At 38.3% G+C, this 20,334-nt stretch overlaps 1 protein-coding gene across 4 annotated transcripts in view; it reads right to left on the bottom strand.

Annotated features, from left to right (window-relative positions):
* Window positions 1–20,334, bottom strand: part of DCLK1 (doublecortin like kinase 1) — a 244,224-nt gene that overhangs the window by 70,072 nt on the left and 153,818 nt on the right. For all 4 annotated transcript variants that reach the window (XM_030476083.1, XM_030476084.1, XM_030476082.1 and 1 more), the window contains exon 5: window positions 9,135–9,251. In XM_030476083.1, coding sequence (XP_030331943.1) covers window positions 9,135–9,251 — 117 coding nt within the window. The remainder of the gene's footprint in view (window positions 1–9,134; window positions 9,252–20,334) is intronic.

The raw sequence follows: 20,334 nt of genomic DNA, 5'->3' as shown, positions 1-20,334 counted from the left end.
AAAATCGTCAAAATTCTCCCCACTTACCAATTTTGGTGGCTTTTATTCCAAGCACAGAACTCCATTAAATAAACTCTGATGACTGAAGGCCATACAGAGTCTACATTACAGTCAACCTCAGCAAAGACTTGGGTGACATGGATTCTATTCCCAACTCTGTATATGCACCTGCAGAACATCAGACAAGTCATATCATCTCTACCACTTGTCTACTTAGGCTTTAAGTTCTGTCAGAACAAACTCTCTCTGCACATCATTTTGTCTGTCTTCAGACAACAATTATATTCTGCATACCTGGAGATATACATTACTATTGATATTATTGATGTAATGCTTAAGACAGACATCACAGCAAGGAAGAAATGAAAATTGCGAATAATTCCCCAGTCCACTCCAGGGGCCCTCCTTTTGTATCACCTTGTATATGGCTTGCTGGCCATTTCACCTCTGAATCTAGTTCTTTTTGAGTCCTTACACTATTTTCAAATAGAATTGATATTAGGTGCTGTGCAGCAGGAAGAGACTGGACTAATTCTGATCCCCTTCCTCAACTCCATTTACAATCACTATACCATTCTTACATATGCCACTCATGACCAGATAGCATCGTAATAGTTGTGTGAATAAAATCTGTAATTTTTAATAATAATGTATTCCAGATAAGTACAGAAATATAGTCTAAATGGCTCTAAAATCCAGTTCTAGGTGGAATGCATTCTGTTTGGAAACTGCACTCCTGTCCAGTATCTGCACTGCATTTCTCACTGACTGATACAGCACATATGCCTACAGGGAACCTTGATGTAGATAAAGACATATGAAATTGGTAAATCACTGTTGTGATTAATCATGTTATTGAGTGAGGCAAGAGGTTTCTTGTCACTTTTTATTCATAAAATGGCAGGGGTCAGAGACTTTGGCTTAACACACGGCACCCTCCCATTGTCTCATGAAAAAGATTTATCTGTTCAGAATTTCACAGGTAAAAATTGTATTAAAAGGCTAAAACAATAACAAAATTATTGTGTCTGCTCTGAGCAGATGTATGCAACTGCTTAACTGTGAACTCCTTTCCTTACTGTCCTTTCTTGCTGAGGATGCATAACAGGGCAAGAACCTGTCTTTGTTTTTCCAGCACCTGGCACACACATGAAGGTAGAAACTCCCACAAAATAGAACACTAAAGCTGGATACCATCATCTACTGAGATAAATGCAAAATATGTTTTCATATGATGAGGTTTATAAACCAGTGAAAATGCTATAAACAAAAAATACTCTGAAAGCATTCCAATAAATAAATTTTGATAGTGCATCTTTTTATTAAGTAAACCAAAAAGTGAGCAAAGCTGAATTAACGTATCAAGTGCCAGTCTGAGAAGCTGCCAGTGCCATTGCACTGTAATAAAATCATACTCTCCTATAAAACTGCCTGTTGATGTGTTAGCATCTTGAACTCTACAGAACAGATAGAGATGACTCTGTGTTTACAAAAGTAGTTTGCCAAACACAAGTATGTGTGCAAAGAGGAAAGAGGAGACAAAGGGAAAGGAATGGTGCAGGCTTTTTCACGGCCACAACTTACTTATGACTGAGACAAGCTAAGCTGAAAAACTACTTACAGAAATCACAACATGTCTAGGTCATATTCAGCAACTGTTAGCTAGAAAATGGTGATACAAGATCACTAGTTGACCTTGTCTCAATTACTCCTGTAGTTTTGTCACTGTCCTCTCCAAAACAACATTTTTGTCTCAATAAGATTATGTAGTTAAAAAGTAGTTAGAGAACAAACCATACATTGCGTTTTCATTCCTTCTGCTTTTGTATTCTACTTGTATACATCTCATCATCTTTGTCTTCATTCCAAAAGACAGTTTGCCCAGAACACCACATTGAGCAAACACCCTCATTATCACTTCCCAGAAAGACAAGGCTTTCTAAGTTCTACCTTAGCATGCAACAGGTTGAGAAAAATCCCAAATAGCCAGTACTGCATTTGTTTCAACTGGTGTTAAAACTGTCCTTTTTACATTCAATCATCTCTAGAGTTTGTGTCATGAAGTTATGCAGATACAAGATCTGTCTGCCACTGAAGACAAGGCTTCGCAGACCCATTCAGAGCAGCCCTGCAGAAAAGGACTTGGGGGTGTTGGTTGACGAAAAGCTTAACATGAGCCGGCAGTGTGCACTTGCAGCCCAGAAAGCCAACCGTATCCTGGGCTGCATCAAAAGAAGCGTGACCAGCAGGTCGAAGGAGGTAATCCTGCCCCTCTTCTCTGCTCTTGTGAGACCTCACTTGGAGTACTGTGTACAGTTCTGGTGTCCTCAACATAAAAAGGACAGGGAGCTGTTGGAGCGAGTCCAGAGGAGGGCCACGAGGATGATAAGAGGGCTGGAGCACCTCCTGTATGAAGATAGGCTGAGAGAGTTGGGGCTGTTCCGCCTGGAGAAGAGAAGGCTGTGTGGAGACCTCATAGCAGCCTTCCAGTATCTGAAGGGGGTCTACAAGGATGCTGGGGAGGGACTCTTCATTAAGGACTGTAGTGGCAGGATAAGGGGTAACGGGTTCAAACTTAAACAGGGGAAGTTTAGATTAGATATAAGGAAGAAGTTCTTTACAGTGAGGGTGGTGAAGCACTGGAATGGGTTGCCCAGGGAGGTTGTGGATGCTCCATCCCTGGCGGTGTTCAAGGCCAGGTTGGACAGAGCCTTGAGCCACATGGTTTAGGGCAAGGTGTCCCTGCCCATGGCAGGGGGGTTGGAACTAGATGATCTTAAGGTCCTTTCCAACCCTTACGATTCTATGACTCTATGATTCTATGATTCATCTGATCAACAGATCAACAGATTAGAAATGTCAGCAGAAAGGGTCACCTTCAGGTCAGGTTTACATTCCCATCCCAGCAGCCACTAATACCTGAGTTCCTAAAAGTCACTAGTACCTCTGGTAGCTGCACAATGTAACCCAAGCAGTGCAAAGCTCAGCAGGGATTGTAAACCCCTCACAAGCTCAGCCCATGCTGATCTCCATGGAGTGGCCACTATGATAGCACTTCTACCTCAACCTGAAGTCAGCTATGTCTGCACTATCAAGCAGAGAATAGCTGCAGACACCTACACATTGCAGACATGCCCGATATCTCAGAAGGCAGGAGATTTCCTTGAAAATGTAGTTCCTTGGAATCAATGCTGGGGTTTTTTTGGTTTTTTTGTTTTGGTTTTTTTTTGTAGCCTCAGAAGGTGAGTAAATGCCTTTTGTTTTTTTCTCTGCATTTCATTAGAGTACAGTTGACATCTATGATCTTGGCTAATTTCATGTAGTATCTAATGACGAGAGCATCTACACATATATAAGATTTAATAAAAATCTCTCTTTCAAACTGTTTTGCCTAATTGGAAATACTAGGATTCCCAAATCAGTCTCTGTGAATGAGTACCAACTATGACGATGTTCATATGCAATATAACTTTTTAATCCTTTAAGAAGGTTAAACTATTTAGTCTGGCCAAACCTATTTCTCTTACTAACTTTTTTTTTTTTTTTGTTACAGGCTATAAAATGATAAAACTTAATTTTTTAATGATTTGTATCAAATACAAACACCATAAACAAAAAATTAAAAGGAAGCCACGATCAAAGTAAAAATAATATGGAAATCCCTGCGTCTGTAGGATGACTCCATCGCTCCCATGGGTTTGTACTCTTGGCTTCAGGAAAGTTTTGCTTCAGCATATTTATTACAAAATCTGTCAGCTGAGTACCTATAACAGTGTGAATAAAAACATGTGACCTCGCCAAAGACAATATGATACATCGTGTTCCTTCCTTTGGGATCCAAAAGACCTTCTTGAGTCAGGTGGCTGAAGAAGGGTTGTTTCTGGATAATGGCCTAGGGATGAATTATCAAACTAAATGAAAGCTTTTTTTTTTTTTTTTGCAGAGGAACACATCTACTTCCTTTTTTCTAACTAGCTGAGAAAAACACAGGCATCTGCTCTAGAGAAGCTTTCAGTAAGATCCAATTTCCATACCCTAAACCACTTTTTTCTTTAGGCAACATCTACAGTCTTGATCAGGCTTTAGTCTGACCTGTAGCTTCATAGTTTAAATAAAAACAACAACCACACAGCCCTTGTTAATACCACCTACTTTATCCATTCTTCACACACATTGCTTTCGCCATTCGGAACAGGTACGTATTAACCCTGTCACTCTTGAAATAGATGCTTGTTGCACTAAACTGAAACTCCTAAATAACTCAACACCAAACCTGAGTTGCTGTTAGAAATAAGATTTCAAGCATCGAAAATATTTTGAGTGACAATTTGAGGGGAACGGGAGATAGCTCAGAGAGGAGGAAAAGTGAGAAGGAAAAAATTTTAAAGGAGGTGCTCAAACTGAAAAAAAAAAAAAAGAAAACAGTTATCTTTGAGAGCAAATCCTGAAAGTTAGAGTTGAGATTTCAGAGGCTTAAAGAGAGTTCATCCAAATGCAGTATCTTTCCTTAACTTAATGGACCAAGGGTACAATAATTCCAAAAGTCTCATGCTGCTCTTGATTTGATTAAAACTAATAATCATGAAGCACTGCTTTCTTCAAACCTGTTGTCTCTCCACCTGCACTGAGGCTGCCACCAATGGCGTTAATTGGTAGCTGGACAGAAGCCGACAGCTACTAAATAGCTGTCAGACATTCATAATTTTCAGCCACCAGGAACAAGCTGATACCTGGTCTCACTGAAATTCAACATCTCTGTTATGATGTCCTTTCCTAAATACTATATGATGTCAACAAAAAAACCAAAAAAACCAAAAAACCAAAGCAAACCAAACCAAACCAAAAAATAAAAAAAAAATAATCTAAGTGTTTTACAGGCTTTAAGAAGACATCAGGAAAATTAAATAGAGGCAGGATTATCTGTACAACCTGGAACCAGACTTCAGCCCTCTGCCCGCCTGGGAGGTCACACTATCTTTCTCTGTTTCTTTTTTCTATTTAGACTGAAAGCATTTTGAAGCAGATGCCTCAAATGCATTTGTGAAAAACCAGAAAGCAATCCTCCTGCAGCGAAATTGCTGTCTTGTGGTACTGTTTTGGAACACTGTCAGATGTAAATAAAAAACTGAACAAAACACATGATGGAGAAGTCAGCCCTTACCACAGACCTTCCTAGCTTGCATGTACTCTTTTAAGAAAAAAGTATTCTGTGTTTTTATATAGAAATAGGATGCATCTGCTCTCAGGAGTCAGGGAGGCTACCAGGAAAATCTAAGCACATTAACATATGCTCTGTTCAGGAAAAAAAAAAAAAAAGCAAAGATGGAAGAAAGAAAGGTGAACAACACTACCTATGGAAAAGCATACATTCTTCTTAAATATGTCAAGAAATGGTGTAAAGCCATGTTGAACAGTGTCTTGGGAAACATGGTCTAGTGTGAGTGGGGTTGGAACTAGGGTCCTTTCCAACCTTAACTATTCTGTGATTCTGTGCAGCTTTTTTGCTCACTAAAGGTTGTATGGTTCAAAAAAGGAAGAGTGTGTCTCCCATTCCCTTACAGACTGACGTGTTACCTTGCCCTCAGTTGACCAGAGCACAGATTTGAACCTGTGTGGCACTGAGCACTAATGTAGCCTCTGGTGTTGCTAAGGGTCTTTCTCTCTGAACCTGAAGCCTGCTTTTCACTCACAGCTCCACTCTTTCTCCCTTGCTGCCATGACTGTCCACAGAGCCTGTAGGACAGTATTTTTTATCCCACTGTTCCCATGTCATTACTCCCATAGCCATGTACCTGCAAAGCTGGACAGTGTTTTTATGGCAGGTTCTGTACAGGGATTTCAAGCTTGACGAGGATGCCACCTTTACAGGCAATGGAGACAGAAGGGCACCTCCAAAGGGTGGAAGTTACCTAAAATCTTTGGGAATGTCACTAAGAGCCGCTTGCCCCCAGTGCCTGGGGGCTTATCCAGGAGAGGGGACATTCAGGCCTTCAAGGAGAATTTTCTCTAAAAATCACTTGTTAACATTTCTGAATTTATCTTCAAGGCACGAGTTTTGATAAAATGATACTGCTTCAAACTTAGAGATGTGAAAATGAGACAAAGACCGTAAAGAAAACCAATAAACTGAGCAATCCCACAAAATAACCTCTTTGATTTTTGCAAGCAACTTCAAAAGCTACTGGGATGAATTTTGGAAAATTCATTAACCATACCATTATTTGCTCAGAACAAGGGATTCATAGACTTCATTGCATTTATAAACATTTAGTTCAAGCCAAAACTTGGTTTAATCCACTTACCACTTGAAATTCTATGTCAAAGAAAGGAAATAGTTCTTGAGGATGAAATTTAAGTGCTTAAATCAAAGCAGACTGTCTACATGTCCCAGTCTCACTTCCACATCCATTTCCCTAACAATGGGGAAATGACCCAATGACTGTACCTTCATTAACTCTAAAAATAACAAATCCCAATCAGCTACCCTGTGCCTGTTAAGAAATAAAATAATGTTTCAATATCCAAATTTGAGATTTTTTTTTTTTTTAACACAGTCTTTGCCTATGCAACTTTCCTTTTTTGGCCCATGTAGTTATCCATGTGTATCATTTTGATATGGGCATGAATTGATGACTGAGGCAGACCTCTGATCCTTTTGTGTAGCTAGAATGCATAGCCTTTTCAAAATGCAGCAAGAATCAAACAGGAGGAATCAAATTTTTTTCTAATTAGCCACATGCTCTTCTCCATAAAGCTTGCTTTGCTTTTTCTCCAGGGTACACTATCAATAATGCTTTCTACCTGCCTTTGACCCCTACTTTTCTCAACTTTCTTTTATGATATAACTCTTCACAAAATGATACACCTTTTCACTTTGGAATGCGGATGATCTTTGATCTGAGCAAAGAATCTATTGTTTTTCTTTAGTATTTTTTATGTTTATCCCTAATGAAAGAAAAATATCTAACAGTATAATAACAGTTTAATAACTAAAATAAAATAGAATATAGTGATGATATGTTAGCATCACTATACCACAATATCACTACATCACAATAACACTATATTATTATTAGGGTTAAGACTGGACATTAGGAAGCAATTCTTTACAGAGACAGTCGTCAAACTCTTCACCCATGCTCCTAACAGTTGACAGACTGTTCTGTTGGCATTGTATAAATGCCTGTAGGGCTTTGTCTGATGTCTTTCTCTAAGAAAATTTTAATTACAGTGTCCAAATGATTATGTCAAACAGGCAAGGTCATGGACCATCTTTTGACAAACTAGTATGTGCCTATTTCCTGTAATTTTATTGTTTTTATGTAGGATATTTTTAAGATGGGTAAATTTGTCATCAGCACAGAACCATCCAAAATGGTTTGCATTTTTAATATTTCCACTACACCGTTTCTTTTCTTCTTATAAATTTAATGATACATTATTATTGGGGCATAAAAAAAAAAAATTATTTTTTTTTTAAGAGCTGTAAAATAATCCCCCGATCTTTTGCAGTGATTGAACATGTAATGGTATTCTCCTCAGACCCGCCATAAAACTGACCTGCAGGAAATTAAGATTTACTTACCTACCCTTCCCTTGCATTTTTAAATAAAACCAGTACTATTTCTCTCAGGACCAAACCCAACAAGGCATCATGTAGTCAACATGGTAAAAATGTTGCTAGTCCCATGGCAGAAACATTTTTTATGCATAGCAGGATAGTTATTCCACATAGAAATGAACATACACCATTCAGTGTCCATTACTTGTACTCCTGAATGACTCTTTAATAGGAAAAAACCAGAGAGAGTCCATAACATTCACAGGCTAAAAAGGGCCTCCCTTGCTGAAGTTAAATTAAACTCTGTTCCACCTAGCTACAAAGAAAGCTACCTAATATATGTTTAAGAAAGTGCTACTCTGGGCTTCTTCCTAGCAATTGATACTTCTTCCCATTACCTCTTTTCAGGTTTCTCTATTTCAGCTGTTCTTACGATGCGTACAAGGCACGTTGTCCCCCAGCCCTGCTACCCACATCTACGCCTTATCTCATTGTCTCTCCCACGTTCCTCTTGTGAGTAAGGAAACACTTTTTTCTCAACTTTGTCTTCCTGTAAAAACATATGGTTCCAGCTGGCCCATGCCCCTGCCTCTGTGAAACCAGCCAGAAGCACCATTGTGATCATCACCTCCCTATAAAGACCTTATGGTGCTGGATGTAGGTCCCAGTATGATATTCACTTCCCTCTTGGCAGAAGACTTAGGGCAGAAAGAGTGAGGTGGCTTTCAGACAGCTCTAACTCTTGCCTTTTGCAAAATCCATATTCGCAAGCAATGCTGCAAATGCTGGATTGGGTCTACTCAACTGGCCCACACCAAGTATTATTTGTACTTTTAGGCACCAATACTGGCATATTACCTAATGCATTTTTTGCCTATTTATTTGGTTTGCTTTGGAAAAAGCTGCAGGGGGGAACTAGTCATGCACTGTTCAGTGGGAGCAATTGCAAAGGCAGCCAAATCAAGGCCCTTCAGACAGAACTTTCTAAAGCTTTTTGCTGTGTCTTCTCCAGCCTGTACCACTGACTTGTTAGGCCAACTCTGACTTATTTGCTCCTCAGCTATCTTTGCACCTCACATTCACATCTGTAATTGCATTCTTTCTCTGCCCTGCCCCTCTTTCCTCAATATCTTCATTGTCCTCAACCTATCCTTTCCTCACTGCTGCCTCTTAACACTCTCAGAAACAAAATACAAAAGATGATTGCAAAATCAACCACAGAACTTATGCTGTGTAACTTGGACTACTTTCTGCATTGTGCTCATCCAGTTTGTAGTACGAAGAATACCTTCTTTTTGTCAGTCTTTAGGTACTGGCACCAAAATTATGCACAGAAAATAAACTGAACCATGGTAATGCCAGATCATGATTTATAGAACAGTGAAGAACCATTCTGTATTGGGAAGACACTTCATCTCAGATAGATACAACTAAGAAAACAAGTGAATTTTTACTATGGACTGTTTCATACATACAATGTTTTTCCTCAGAAACATGGAATTTTAAACACATTGTCAATTGTATTGAAACAGATTGATTGCTGTTGTTAAGGAAGATTTCTTATGTGCTTTACCTGAGCTAGTAGAAGCAGGAGACTTGCTGCGTCGGGATGGGCCCGGGCTCTTGGTGGTGCTCCTACGGGAAGTCGAAGCTATTTTGGTATAGGAAGTGGATTTCACCACCCGACATTCTAAAAGACAAAGAAACTGCATAATTTAGCAATTAAGAAAGCCAGCAAAATTCTGCAATAGAAAGAACACTGAAAAGCACAAACATTTAGCCCACGCTTGTTTTCATTCACCTTGAGGAGTTTTATGGGAAAATATAAAATCTGTATAAATGGCTCCACTAAAATCCAAGTACAGTATGTACCACATCCCAGACAAAGAACTGCTGCAGTAATCCAGACTTTCAGATACCATGGTTACTGCAGGTACTTAGGATAGGTTAATTTAACAGTGCTTAGACTACACATAAAATTTATTTGCTTTTGAGGATTTCAGCAAAAGTGGTTTTTTCTGTAAATGATCCAAATGAAATGTAAGCACTTCTGTCGACCTAGGCAGTCTCCTCTGGATGAACTGGAAAGCTGCTTTTATATACCAAAATGTTAAGACTGTACAAGATGATGCAGGTGTCTGTCACTCATGAAAGATTTGAAGAAAGTGAAGCAGGTTTGTTGCTCCTGCCTAATCCTCCGGTGAGCAACAGCCCACATTGTATAGCACACGCGATTCATCACAGGTTGAGGGAAATGGCACTACTTGCTCATAAGAGACATCAGTAAAATCAATGAAGAGGCGAAATTACCCTCCCACTTGAGAACACTTCAAGATGTTCAGGTTAGGGTTTATATACACCCACACAGCTCTGTAGGCATTCTTGCATTATGCCTGCAAAATGGTTCTTGGCCTGAGGATGGAAGAACTTAGTGTGCATAATGCTGATGTCTTGCACTCATAATGGATACTGAATTAATCACCAGACATATTATACAGTTGAGGAAAAAACAGATTTTCGCTTCTTAGCTAATATACAACTAGAAGTCTGCAGCAATGCTTATACCGTCTTCACCTGACGATGTCAGTATACCTCATTTGTTTAAAAATACACCAGTAAACATATAGTACTATATCAGACCTATTCCCCATTTTCTTCCCATGGTTAAGGTTCCTCAACATAGGTTAAGAGAAACAAGATTTTTTTTCTCCCTAGTCAGAAAATACCATGTACAAGTCTGCACATTATTTAGTCTTCACAGATCAGTGGAGTCTGTAACATAGTTTAGACAGATTAGAGAACAAAGAAATAAAATTGAGCATAACTAAATAACTTAAACATATCCACCAGAGAATGATGTAATGAAATGTATTTCTTTTGGCTGTCCTAACTATTTGTCTTTTGTCAAATTCTTGAAGGAAATAGAAGCAAGAACTGATGTACTATTGAGGGAACATCCAGCACACCTTAGAGAGCCAGATAAATGCCCCAGTCTTCCCAGAGAAGCTTTTCTTCTCAAACTCTCCCACCTTCCTGATGCCCAATAGTAGCTTATTTCTTTCTGTTGACATTTTATGTGATTCATTGATGACTACTCTCATTTTATACTGAACAATGAGTGGAAACGGAGAAAAACATTTACTCTGTTGCAAGACGAAATTATCAACTGAAAACAGGAGGAATCAGATGAAAGCTTTCAATTAGATTCCACTAGGTAACCACAGCAGGCACCTTACATTGATGTATTGGCATATCAGCTGCTCCAGAAACCATCTATACATGTGGAATGTTAACAGGTTCTTTACCTTATTGTAAATAAAGATTTTAAATGCCCAAACACCTAGCAGCCAACTTGTTTGACCTTATAAAACTAGGATGTAATCCCAGTGTATGACCCATTTACAAGAATCCATCAAGAAAGGAACTGAATATTCTAATGGTCAGCAAACAAGGAGACTAAAGTAGAATGACCCAATCAAGCTAGAACCATTAGAATATAACCATTTGCTTAGTAGAAAAACTGAAGAGTCCATGAAGAAAACGGCTAGCTACTTTTTGTAATATACTTTACTGTGTAAAAAGCTTTTCTGTTTCCAACATATAAAGAAAACAACTATCTACATCCCTCTCTTGCATTTCATGCTATACACTAAAGCTTAACTCTCATCTTATTACAAGTATTAATACTCATCCAAGTTCCCTCAATACCTTATAAGCACCCAGAGTTAGAATGAGGGTAGAGGTAAGATTCTGTATTTGAATGTGTATTTCCTCTCACAGTATTGGAAAGGTGAAAAGTGGTATGAAAGGAAAGAAGAGGCAATTAAATGCACATTCAGGTTATCTTTCCATCCTAGTGATATAATGCTGTTGAGGACAATACTCAAGACAAACCTTATATCATTTTCACCCAACCCTTTCAGAAATGAAAACAAACCAATTTTTTTTTAAGTTATTATAGTTCATCTGAAGTTTGTCACACATGTGCAAGAAAAGTGTGGGTGACCTGAACAGCATAGGCTAAAAGTATCTTGCAACCATCTTCTTGCTCTCCCAGCAACAAATGCTCCTGCTCACATGCTATGGAGGGGTGCTACCATTTCTGGGAAAGAGGGAGGCTGGCAGCTGGCTGCACCCACTAGGGCATTTGACCACTCTTCACTCAGTCTCCTTAGAAAGGGTGATCTTAGGAGTAGTCTGAAAATTGTCTTGATGGGCTACATATAGACCATGACCTGTTATTTGAGTAACCCTATACTAGTGGCATATCATCCCATGAGGAAGCCACCTTTCACAGCTAGCTGAACATTAAATCTCTCCACTGGAGCAGGAACACAGATGACCATATGTTTATATGATAATTTGAGAAATGAACAATCATCACAGGTTCATAGGAAAATCCAGGCTAGACATGAGAAGTTCTCTAGTCCAATTTCCTTCTCAAAGCTTGAAGTAGCCTCACATTCACAGTCCTGGTCCACCTGGGGGACACTTCAATGAACCTGAGGAACAACACAGCAGGGCATAAACAGTGCAGGAGGATCCTGGAAAGCATCAGTGACAACTTCCTGATCCAAGTGATAAAGAAACCAGTGAGGAGAAATGCTCTGCTTACACTCACAAAAAAAGGAAGGGCTCACTGGAGATGTGAAGGCCGAAGGCAGCCTTGGCTGCAGTGACCACGAAATTATGGAGTTCAGGATTGTGAGGGGATGGAAGAGGATAAAAAACAAGATCACAATTCTGGACTTCAGAAGAGCAGACTTTAGATTCTTCAGGTATCTGCGTAGAAGAGTCCCATTGGATAAGGCCCTGGAGGAAAGAGGGACCCAAGAAAGCTGATTAATATTCAAGGATCATCTCTTCCAAGCTCCAAAATAGCCCATTCAACAAGCAGGAAGATGGACAAAAATGCCAGGATGTCTGTATGGAGGAACAAGTCGCCCCTGACAAAACTCAAACATAAAAAGGAAGTATAAAGAAGGTAGAAGTAGGGACAGGTAACCTGGAAGGAAGTCTGAGCATGCAGAGACACAGTTAGGAAAGCCAAAGCCCGACTGGAATTGAATCTGATGAGAGATGTCAAGGGCAGAACCAACTGCTGAATGAGGCTGGGCCTTGGTGACACAGAACATGGAAAAGGCTAAAGTACTGAATGGTTTCTTTGCCTCAGTTTTTACTAGCAAGTCCGGTCTTCAGGAATCCCAGGTCCCAGAAGCAGGGGGAAAGCCTGGAGAAAGGAAGATTTAACCTGGGTGGAAGAGGGAGAGATTACAGAATACTCTAGCAAAGTAGACGTAAGTAGGTCCATGGAACCCCGCAAGAAGGGATGCTGAGAGAGTTGACTGATGTCATTATGAAGTCACTTACAATAATCGTTGAAAGATAACAGTGATTGGAATAGTCATTTGAAGACCCAGCAAATACTACTCCTATCTTTAAAAAGGGCAGAAAGGAGTATGACTCCACCATCTTGATGGAGAAGAGATGCTGTCCCATTGGCACTGGGGACTGCTGGCAGGTCCCCCTGAAGCCATCTCCTTTTCCATGCTGAATAAGACCAGCTCTCCTCACACGGCAACTGCAATAGCTCCCCACCATCATCATGATCCTCCTCTAACTGCCTCTTATTTAGTAATGCCTTCCTTGAACTGGGGACTTTAAAACAGACACAGTATTCCAGATGTGGCCTCACATGTCCTGAGTAGAGAAGACTAAGCATTTCCCTGCCTTTACTGAGTCCACTCCTGTTCATACAGCCCTGGATGCTGTTAGCATTCTTTGCTGTCAGAGCAACTCTCTCTTCTCTTTAGTTTGTCACATAAATTTTTTCTCTTTACCTATTTTTCTATTTGTACAAACCTTTCTGAGCTCAGTTATGAACTTCTTTGGCAGAATTTTCTTTCTCCTCTCAAAAATAATTCACATTGTGCAGTTTTAAAAGGTAGTAGTTCAAACACCACTGTGAAACCTCTAAGGTAAATTTTGTCAAGTGCCATGTTTCCTGTGGGTTTGGAAGTTTATTCATAAATGACATTGGCTGCAGTACGGCATGTGGAGAACCATGTGGGCGAGACTTCAGTGCACATCAGGGTCAGGCAACTCGTATTTTCAAGACTAGTTAGAGTCTAAACAGATTTCCAGTCATGGGTAGAAAGTAACCATGCTTCTTGTTCTAAATAGGTCTCAGCTTCTATGAACAGTTTATGTATGTAATTTTGTTGTCATGTTTAGTTTGGAAAATAAAATTTTACTGAAGGCAAAGATCCCACTCAGTAACCACACTACCACTGGTTGTCTCCTCTAAAACATTACCATAATCTGCTTGTTGCTGTAGGAGAACTAAATGTAAAGAGGGAGGGAAAATACAAAAAATAATGTGTGTTTTTTAAAACCGTATTTTGTTCACAGAATCTATACTGGTAAGGAATAAATATATATCTTCTCTTCAACAGTATTCTGATAACTATACAACGGATCCTTGGTAAGCCAAAACTGTATCAAAATAGATTTGAATTCCTGACAGAATAGAGTTATACTCCTTTTCTCACTCATGTGGGCATGCTCAGCCAAGAGAAACACCAGGTATTTCTATATTATGTTCAGCAAGGAAAGAAATGTATCATGAAGCCCCAGTCCTTCCTCTAACCACTGACTGACTAAGATTAAAGGAACAAAATGATGACACTCAAAATAATGTGAAGCAAAAGAATGTCAACTTAAAGGTCCGATCACGGGCTTTATTGCTTTCCAACTCAGAATACCAGATAAATAAGAATGTTTTTCCAACCAAAACATCTTTCAATAATATGCTCTCTTGTATAACTACAGACAGAACTACAAAGTAAGAGAGAGAAGTACAGACTAATGGCAGCAAGACTAACACTGCAGTCCCTTTATAGCACGGAATATTCCTACAGAGGTTGGAGTCATTTAATTGACATTAACAACAACAAGGCTGAGAAAAAGAGGAAATACCCCAAGGCTATGACTTGACATTAGTGAGAAATGACAGGGACAAGATAACGACCACGAAATTCCTGAGATTGCACAGTGTTGTCAATGAGCAGTAGGAACTGGTACAACTAAGAGGAACCCGAACATATTCACGTTTGAGCTCTCAATTCTTCCTGTTGTCAAATGGGTAAAATATAAGCATGAAGTAATTAGAATAGAATAGAATCATAGAATGCTAACATGCAGAATCATAACGCCTCCAGTCTCCAGCTCTGTGATGTTTCATTTCCAAAATGTTTCATTAGCTTCTATGTTCATTAGATTTTACAATGGCAAGAAAGCAGCAGAGAGTAACTAATCTGCAATAAATGTGTCATAAAATGAATAAATTTAATATGTTTTTAGAGAAGACTGTTAAAAGTTACCTAAATTACCAGAAGATCAAAAAGACTTACTTGTCAGCTTGTTGACTGGCCTTCATGAGTTCTTTCTGGGCTAAAATATCACTTTCTGCTGTGCTTCGCTTTTTTTTTTTTTTTTTTTTTTTTTTTTTTGGGGTCCCTATGTAGGGGATAGGTATTTATTTTCTGGTATTCCTGTCAATCTGTTTCTCTAAGACGAGAACATTTAACTTGGTTTCAACAACAGCTGTATCCTACAGACAAGCAAGGAGGGAAGATCAAGTCTGTGGTTGTTGGTAAGCCATTTTACTGTAAGCCTTAGGCTGGTACCTTTTACCACTGCTTAAAGACATTAGCCTCACTAGCAATGTCCTCAGGCCAATCAGTAGATCATTACCCCAAATCCAGTACCGATTTTAGTTTTTAATGCTGAGTAATTTGTTCCATGTTGCTAATTCTTAATGCAGCTAATAAGATTTTACTTTTCAGTTGCATTCATGCCTTCAATTAAAACCAGTAATCCTCTGCTTGAGGAACTAAGTTTCACTTTCTTCAGCAAAAGGGAAATGGTACCATCCTGTCTAGTGACACTGCAATTCACCCAACCCTACTGATGAATCAGTGGCAGTTATGACTTGTAATTACATGTTCAAAAGGGTAACTGTCATACAGTTTCCAGAAATGAAAGGGATATAAGGTGTTTCACAGAGGTTTAAGTAATTTTAAATCTTCTATCGTCATGATTGTGTCTACTTCAATTTTGTTCCACGTCTTCCCGTTCAGTGTGTTCCTGATCCAGATGGACAGTGATGTATGCATAGAATACAAAAATCCTAAAATATTATCCTATGCACTAAGCTGTCACTGTAAATGCATGGGGGTTTGAGACATCTTAACTTCTGATTTGATTTCTTACTGCTAACCAGTCCTCCACTCATGACAAAGATTAGGAATACTGTCTCTTTCAACTGTATGCCACATATTTGTAGTAGCAAATAGCTAAATAGCCTCTTTCTTTTTTCCCTGCCAAAAACATATTTTGACCAGGTATAAAATATAGAAAAAGCTAGATTTTCTTTCATGTGAAAAAATCTCCAGTTTTGAAACTAGGATAAGTATTTACCAACAAGGCAAAAGCCACATACGATAAAACACGAACAGTTAAAGCCAATTATGTCTTATTGAAAATCAATAAAATAATCTTGCAAGCTCTTAGGAACATAGCTCTTGCAGGCTTCATCCAACCCAAGAATGCTTTCAGATGTACGTACTACTGTAAAAGTGACTTTTAAGCTCGTAATAAGGAAAGTATAAGTGAATTCATGTATTATGACTAATATCTCATTCTGCTCCAATGTATAACTTTCAAAGTCCTTATTTGTTTCTAAATTCAGTGAGGTCGCCCATAAAGTTTTTCTAAAAATGTTAGTAGATTTTATGTATAATCAAAATGTTGCTCCAAGATTTTCCAACTTTATTTTCAAACATTCTCCTGTCTAAATAACTTTTAGACACTGTTTGGAGGATTGAACTCATCTAGTACTAGATAGCTAAATATATGATATACGTGTGAACTATTCACCCCATGCATCTTCTACAGTCAATGGAACATGTTCATTTCTGTGACCTATCTTAGGACCATGTAAGTTAGAAAAGATGAATCTTACTCATGAATGACCAGATATAAATTATAGGTTTTTGAGTACTGGTGAACATAGCCTAATTGGAAGCAGAATCTTTGGATAGGGATAGGCTCTTTTACTTGATACAAACAGTAACACAAGATTTTTGATGTATTTCATGATCTTACTGTGTATGAGTAGATTTTATCCTCCTGACTTTTCCAAGTGCTAACCTTTTTGTCAGAATCATGTTACACAAACTTCCATGTTAATATTTTGACTATACTAATGCTACAATGTTAAATTTAACTTTTCAACAGAGAAGGAATCTGCTATCATTAAAAATTCCACCTCACAGCAGTGATAATAAGGAGTTAAAAACACATTTTTTATCACTGCAGCAGATTCACTGACAAGGCACAATATCTAATTATTTTCCTGTTCTGCATTTGTAGGCAGCCAAAATTAGAAGACTTCCTCAAAACCTGCTTGCCTAAATGAATCTGAAATATTTCCTACTGAACCCCTGTGAATGAATTTGCATGTCTAAAATATGAATCTCTGAAAGTGAAATTGTGTTATCTGAAATTTTTTTAAGAAACTTGAAGACCAAGTTGAAATAGGAATTTTATTTGTCATTACTTAAAACACACTGCTAACACACATGTAATCTTTTAACATGTATGTCTTGTGCATCTTGCCACATACTCTGCTTCACTTCCAGGGATTTTAATTATCACTGTTCAATATACTTTATGCAAACTGTTCCAATACTGATATAAATTGTTCATTAGTTTGCCCCTATATTCAGAACCCAACTACTACCTGCACAGGTTTACCACACTAGCTGTGCTGACCAAAATACCAGAAAGTTACTTTTAATTGGAAATGGTCAAGACGACACAACTGATTACAACTGCAACAAATATATTGTTTTTATTTATGGCCTCAGCATTATTCTTCATTAAGCAAAGAAATGTTCCCTGCCTCTGCTTATGACTTTCTTTTTCTTTGACAAAAGCTTGTTTATTGGGCAAATCCTCTAACAGCAGATATGCCTCAAATACCCCTGGTGAAGTAAGAGGAAAAATTCATCACTGAAGCGCCTTTCTTTAACTGCACACTTTGGATGGCATTTTTCTTGTCATTGCTTTATTCATGCAATTGGAAGTTAAATAAGAGGATGGTACAAATTCATTAGTTCTTAACTTTTCTGTTCAGCGAGATCAATGGCTTGCTTTCTAGTTCAGCACAAAGAGGTAACATTTTTAATATTACCTATTAAAAATCATCTTGTTCTTTACTTTGAGAATAAACAGACCTCCTATCCAATCCATATGGTAAATATTAACATCATCCTAAGCATTAAGTACACAGGCATTCCATCATATTTTTTAATTTTTTTTTCCCAGCCTAAGAGAAGTGACAATTTTACAATCCAACAAATTATGGGGTTTTGGTACTACCACTTGCAGTTTGAAAAGTATCAGTTCTTTTCAGCTTGCTTCCATTTCAAATGACTCTTTTGGAAGTTTAGAAGTTCAAGTCCTTTCTACAGTTAGAAAAGAAAAAAATCTCATTTGCAGAACACTGGCTTTAAATGCTCAGCTAAAGCTGTTACCGAGAAACATCCATTCAAAACAGTTAACTTTTAACACTTTTTAATCGGGTCTCCTGAAGTTACAGATTTTTTCCATGTAACTAACTGATTTGCGATAAGGGAGAAAATATGTATTCAAAGAGAATGTCCTATTTATTTCTGCTTTGATGTTTTTTCTCAAGTAAATCTGCATATTTATAATGCACTTAACAGTCTAAAACAACTTCATTGTGCAGTATTAAGTTTTAAAAGTCTTTTTTTTTTTCTTCAAAGAAACAAAATACACTACACTGGGATAAATATTATAGTCACAACAGTTAAGCACAAACCAAATTCCCAAGGCACTTGCACAGCTAATTAGTTAGACTACCAAGGAGTCTTGCACAAGAAAAAAAAAAAAAAAAATATATATATATATAAAAAAATCAACTATCCATTAAAAACAGAGGAATATGAGAAGCCAACTGTTTAATTTCTCTGTTTTAATTTTCATCAAAAAAGACTAACTGCAATCAGGCAGATAACTTTAGCAATAGTGAGATTAGAAGACAAAATGCACTGAGAACAGGTGATACAGATTCCTTAGATAACGTTTTCAAATTAGCTAGATGTGAGGACTATTTAGAGACACACTCGAGAGAATCTCTGAGCTATCAGATGCTATTTCTTTATAATTGTGAAGGACAAGTAAAGTTCCAAGAGACTAGAAAAAGTCAAAGCAAATGCTAATCTTTAAAACTCGGACAAATCAGAAAACTGGGAATTGCAGAATGGTCAGACTAACTTGAGATTATGGAAAAAGGTATCCAAAGGGAAGGTATAAAGAAGGCAGAGTCAAGCTCCTTTCCTTTTGTTTATAGCAAGACAAGAGGCAATGGGCATAAACTGAAACACAGGAGGTTCCCTCTGAACATCAGGAAACACTTTTTCACTCTGATGGTGGCCAAGTGCTGGCACATGCTGCCCAGAGAGCTGCTGGAGTCTCTGGCCTTGGGGATATTCAAAAGCCATCTAGACATGATCCTGGGCATCCAGCTCCTGGTGGCCCTGCTTGAGCAGGGGGATTGGACCAGATGACATCCAGATGTCCCTTCCAACTTCAACCACTCTGTGACATTACATTCTGTGTCAAAACAAAACTATAAAGGAAGGAAACCATTTGAAGCTTGGAAGAGATCAAAACTGTATCATAGAATCATAGAATATTAGGTTAGAAGGGACCTCAAGGATCATCTGGTCCAACCTGTCATGGCCAAGCATGACCTAGACTAGACGGCTCTGCACCCTGTCCAGCTGTATTTTAAGTGTCCCATGTTGGAGAAAACTGCGACTTCCCTGGGGAGATTATTCCAGTGGCTGATTGTTCTTATTGTGAAAAATTTTCCTCTGGTGTCCAATTGGACTGCCTCTTGGAGAAACTTGTGCCCATCACCCCTCCTTGTAAGAAGGGAGTCTCCACCTTCTTTGTAGCCACCCTTTAAAGAATGAAACATAATCATATAATATCCTAAATAGTTTTGTCAAGAAAAAACTCTGTCAAATTAGCCTTTGTATAACATCACAATGGGGGGACAGTAGAAATTAGAAACTTTTCTAAATGGGATTTTGAAACCAAAGCTGCAATTTAGGAAAATACCATCTACAGAAACTGCTTTTAAGATGGGTGTTGGAAAACCAAACCAGAGTAGTTGCTAATGGGTTTACTGTCAAACTAGGAGAGAATGAGTGGAGGAACACACCAGGGTTTTGCTTCTGAGCCAGTTACTAGTAATATTTTACTTAATAAGCTGAGAGCGCATTTTAAATCTGGAGATTACATTAACATAGGTAAAGCTTCTGTCTGGATTTAGCTGCAAGATAAGGAAGAGGAAGAGAGGCACTCTAGTGTAAAACTGACTGAAAGTCCAAGAATATTTTAGTGACAGAAAAGTGCCTGCTTAATGGGTGAATTAAAATAATTATCATTTTCTGAGTGGGGTGACTATTGAGATATAAATCTTTTATTTGTCTCCAAAAGCCATATTAATTAGCTTTAAGAATTTCTCTCAGTAGGGCATTAGCAGAATTGTAATCTCCTCAAAACCACAGACTTTCTCCTTCACAGACAGTTCAGAATCTTGTTGGCTAATCTCTCGTAGCATTAAGATTCACGTACATTCCTTCCAAACCAACTATATGATGGAAATTAATAAT

The sequence above is a fragment of the Strigops habroptila genome, chromosome 2 (genome assembly GCF_004027225.2).
Source record: "Strigops habroptila isolate Jane chromosome 2, bStrHab1.2.pri, whole genome shotgun sequence".
Lineage (NCBI taxonomy): Eukaryota > Metazoa > Chordata > Aves > Psittaciformes > Psittacidae > Strigops > Strigops habroptila.
The sequence above is the reverse complement of the archived record's forward strand: the minus strand, read 5'-3'. Positions and strand labels throughout refer to the sequence as shown.